Source organism: Urocitellus parryii, unplaced genomic scaffold, assembly GCF_045843805.1.
Source record: "Urocitellus parryii isolate mUroPar1 unplaced genomic scaffold, mUroPar1.hap1 Scaffold_562, whole genome shotgun sequence".
Classification (NCBI taxonomy): Eukaryota; Metazoa; Chordata; class Mammalia; order Rodentia; family Sciuridae; genus Urocitellus; species Urocitellus parryii.
Genome location: NW_027554083.1, coordinates 113,372 through 117,909, shown reverse-complemented (window position 1 = coordinate 117,909; position 4,538 = coordinate 113,372). Strand labels below are relative to the sequence as shown.

Genomic DNA, 4,538 nt, shown 5'->3' with positions numbered 1-4,538 from the left:
CTTCATGGTCAAGGAAAATTTATTTTTCTTCTGAAACCAGTGTCCTTATTTTGAAATCAAATGTTTGTATATCCCCACTAACTCACATAGAAGTAGAACATATTTAGAGGGCAGTTGGACATTCATAAATGCATCTATTGAAAACTAGCTGGAAACTTCTTGAAGGCACAGTTGTGTGATTCATCTCTGGCACTTCATCACAACTTCCTTGTCAATAGATGTAACTATTAAAATATTTATTTTAACTCAACCAATTGATGATAGAGCTAACTGGTTTACTCCAGCATACAAATACACACACACACACACACACACACACACACACACACACATCATCATCATCATCATCATCATCATCATCTTATTTTAGACTCTTAACTTTAAGTTTGCATACAGGTGATGATGTGCCTTGGTTTATTCCTGTAGTGATGCTATTATAGTTTGGATCTGGAATATCCCCCAAAGGCTCATGTAACAAAATCTTGGTCCCCAGTGCAGAAATGTTCAGAGATGAGACATTTGGGAAGTGATTGGATAACAAGAGTCTAACTTCATCATCTCCATTGAGGAATCATAACTGAATGGATTGTTGGGAGGTGGTAGAAACTGTAGGAGATGGAAACTAGTTGAGAGACCAGATCTTTGGAATTGCTCCCTGCCCCAGGATCTTTTTAAAATAAACCTTTCATCCTTTATGTTGATTTTCCCAGGTATTTTGTCACAGTGATAAAAAGCTGACTAATAAATATGCCATAATTATTTTTAGAGATGGCCTTATTTAAAGAGTGTGATAAGAAGAATAATAAGCCCCAAAATGTCTAATTCCTAGACATATATTCCATGAATACATTATGCTACATGGAAAAGGAATTTTGCAGATATGATTCAGAATATGGATCTTGAGATGTAAAGAGTATCCTTGATTAACTTGGACCGAGTCTAGTTACATGAGTCCTTAAAAGCAGAGAATTGTTCCTATGAAGATCAGAGGGATATGACAAGATGGAAAGGGGAAAACATTTCAAGCACAGTATGGTCAACTGTTTGCTGGTTTGAAGATGGAGGACAAGGACCAAGCTCAAAGAACGTATATAGCTGGGAACAACATTTTGCTCACAGCCACAAAGGACTAAATCCTACCAGTAACGCAAATGAGCAAAGAAATGAATCCTCCCCAAGAACCTCCAAATAGGAAAACACACCCTTATAGCATTTGGATTTTAGCCTGGTGAAGTTTTACAAAATCACAAAACTGTGAAGTAATAAATTCATTTCAGATGTCAAATTGGTGGTAATTTATTATAGCAGCAGGAGAAAACTAATACAGATATTTTAATATGGTCACTCCAGTTGGAAAGCTACATCAGGGCCAGTGAACAGGGAACCTGCAGAGGGGAAGCCAAAATCATAAAGTCCCTTCAATTTAAGAGTCAGAAAAGTGTACAGTGTACAGAAAGGCAGCCTCTCCATCCTCTTTAGCATCTTTCTGGATTCCCTTAAGGTCTTGGAGAATGGGAGCATGTGTTATATACAGCAAGATATTAGGAGGGCTAGTTTATGTCATTAGAGACTGAAAATTTAATTTCATCTCTTCAGAAGAACTGGTTTAAAAAATGCATACAGAAATGACAATGTTGGCATTTTTTTAGAGTATCACAATACAGTTGAACGAATATGAGTTATTTGAAAGAAGAAAGAACTTAAGTGTTTAAAGATACAGCTGCTTTGGCTGCTTCAGATTTCCACTGATTGAGCGCAGACTTCTGCAATTGCCTCTGCAGCTGTTTCAGGCTTCAGTGCTACTCTTTTAACTTGACATTCTGGAAATTAGTTAATTTAGTTTTAAACAGCTGACTTACTGTTAAGCAATAAAATACATCTCTTTAAGAATCATTTCTCTCCTCAGGAAAAGAAATTACATAAGCAACATAAACATACAAGCTGCAAGCTGAGTGGCAAATTCTTTGCTGCTGTAAAGCCTCCAAGGGCCTGAAGAAGGGCTCTTCCTTGCCTGAGAGATGAGCCACAAGGAAGAATCCATGTGGAGACAGGTTCAATTATGACTTTGATGGAGAAGAGGAATACTTTGAGGACAATGTAAAAATGGCCAGAAAGCGAGAAAGCCATCTCCCAAACACCGGAGTTCTCCAGAGTGGTCCCCAGACCACAGTATCTAGTAGGAACTCATTATAACAGAAAATTCTTGAATCTCCCCCAGGCTTGATAAAAAATTCTGGTGGTAGAACTCCAAACTCTACACTGTTACAAAAATCCTACAGGTGATCCAGATGTCTGCTAATGTTTGAGAAATAGTGACCTAACACAACCTCTCTGGTCACTTTCTAAATTTTCTTCTTAGCTTCTCTAAAGTTTTCTTTAATTCCTGAGATACCTCCAGGAATTAAACAGAGGCTGTTCTTACTAGGTTACTGCCCCTCAACCTAATTTATTTTAGGGTACTGTGTATGAATGAGTTCTCACTATATCCAATAAGGTTCTTAATATGTCAAGTGCCCAATCAATGGAAAATAATTAAAATTGATAATACAGTAAGAACATGTTTAGTGAGTGGGAGTTCAAAAGAGGAAAAAAGAATTCAATCTATTTGGTTTTAAATTTATTTTGTTTGCTGTCTACTTTTGAGCAAATTCATTTGCTTGCTAGCAGCAAAATATTGTCATGAAATATATTTTGAAAACATGGATTTTTAGGCCTTTTCCCTGCATTTTTACATAGTTATATCCAACACTTATTTATTTTCCTAAGAGAGGTCCTTTCTCATTTTTGTCTAGAAATTCAATAGTTTACTAGGAAGCTAGGAGCATGCTTTTGAAATTAATCATCTAATCATCTAAATAATTGAAGGCTAATAACAGAGTTAGGAAATTTACCAATTGAAACTAATTTTTAGAAAATATAGCTTGCTATCTTTTTTGAGATTAGTTTTGGCAGACAAATGTTAATGGGTAAAAAAAAAATCACTCACTGTACATAATTAAAATATTTGGCTGGCGGCGGTGTCCGACCGGGGATGCGGAGGGCGGCCGGGCAGGTGGGGCGCCGCCCGAAGGGCCGGGCGGAGAGCTGGGCTGCAGGCGCCGCCGCCGCGCTGCCCGCGCCGCCCCGCAGCCCGCCGCGGGAGGAGCGGGCGGCTGCCGGCCCGCGGCGCGCGTCTGGCTGAGCCGGGCGGGCGCGCCGGGACCACCCAGCGATGCTGCCGCCGCCTGTGTAGCGGGCGCCCGAGCGCGCTGCGGAGAAAGAAATGAACACGCCCATGAATGCTAGATGCCTGTGAGCTCCCTCGGCGGCACTGAAAAGGCAGAGTGGAGGCCTCCGAGTACCGGCTCCTTGCCCTGGGTCTTGGCGCTGCCCCTGCTGCTCGCGGTCCACCATGGAGACGCTGTCCCAGGATTCGCTGCTGGAATGTCAGATCTGCTTCAACTACTACAGCCCCCGGCGGAGGCCTAAGCTGCTGGATTGCAAACACACCTGCTGTTCGGTGTGCCTGCAGCAGATGAGGATGAGCCAGAAGGACGTGAGGTCCCCCTGGTGCCTCGGCATCACCAAGCTGCCCCCTGGCTTCTCCGTGTCGCAGCTGCCCTATGACCCCGAGGTCCTGGCCGTCATCGCCATTCAGCACACCTCCGAGCACTCTCCGGTCTTCATCAAACTGCCTAGCAATGGGTGCTACATGCTGCCCTTGCCCATCTCCAAGGAGGGCACACTGCTGCCAGGAGACATGGGCTGCCGCCTGCTCCCCGGGAGCCAGCAGAAGTCCGTCACCGTGGTGACCATCCCTGCGGAACAGCAGCCGCTGCAAGGCGGGGCTCCGCAGGAGGCGGTGGCCGAGGAGCCGGACAGGCGGGGCGTGGTGAAAAGCTCCACCTGGTCGGGCGTGTGCACTGTCATCTTGGTGGCCTGTGTCTTGGTCTTCCTCCTGGGCATCGTGCTCCACAACATGTCTTGCATTTCTAAGCGCTTCACTGTGATATCCTGTGGCTGAGGCGGGGTGCAGGGAAGGCTCTTGTGGGTGCCAACTTAGGGGTTGAGTAGGTGTTGGTGACGGGATCCCAGCGAGATGATGGGGGGCGACACTGACCATTTGGTGCTGAGCGCTGGCCTCTGGGTTGCCACTTGATTCACCTGAAGACAGATGCCAAGGGAGGAAGGTGACGGTCTCTACAAGATGCCAGGTGAATTGTTCTGAGTGTGGATGGCAACGGCTTTGAAGATGATTGCATGCATCCTCATAATCATGAACTAAATGGGCTGTGACTTATGAGTTTTCAAGATCATGTTATGAGATAGACATACTCTACTCAGACCTTAAAGCCTACATGTGGATACCATGTGATCTCTAAATGCGGTAGATGAAAATAAAGATGCTGTGTATACAAGTAGAATTAAACCTTGAATCCATGTAAAAAATAATTCAGTGAAGACATACACTGCAGGCTTCTTTGCTTTTTTTTTTTTTAATGGAACCCAGTCTTCATTTAGTTGCTAAGAATTTTTTTATAGATATATATTTTGAATGG

The 4,538-nt window shown here is 43.7% G+C and overlaps 1 protein-coding gene across 1 annotated transcript; it reads left to right on the top strand.

Annotated features, from left to right (window-relative positions):
• Positions 1–3,391: 3,391 nt before the first annotated feature.
• Positions 3,392–4,054, top strand: LOC144252753 (E3 ubiquitin-protein ligase RNF152-like). Its single transcript, XM_077794870.1, has one exon. It carries the CDS (start codon positions 3,392–3,394, stop codon positions 4,001–4,003), a length of 612 nt encoding a protein of 203 aa, XP_077650996.1. The 3' UTR covers positions 4,004–4,054.
• The last annotated feature ends 484 nt before the right edge of the window (positions 4,055–4,538 follow it).

Coding starts and splice junctions, on each gene's coding strand:
- LOC144252753 (XM_077794870.1), top strand. CDS start 3,392: ATGGAGACGCTGTCCCAGGATTCGCTGCTGGAATGTCAGATCTGCTTC.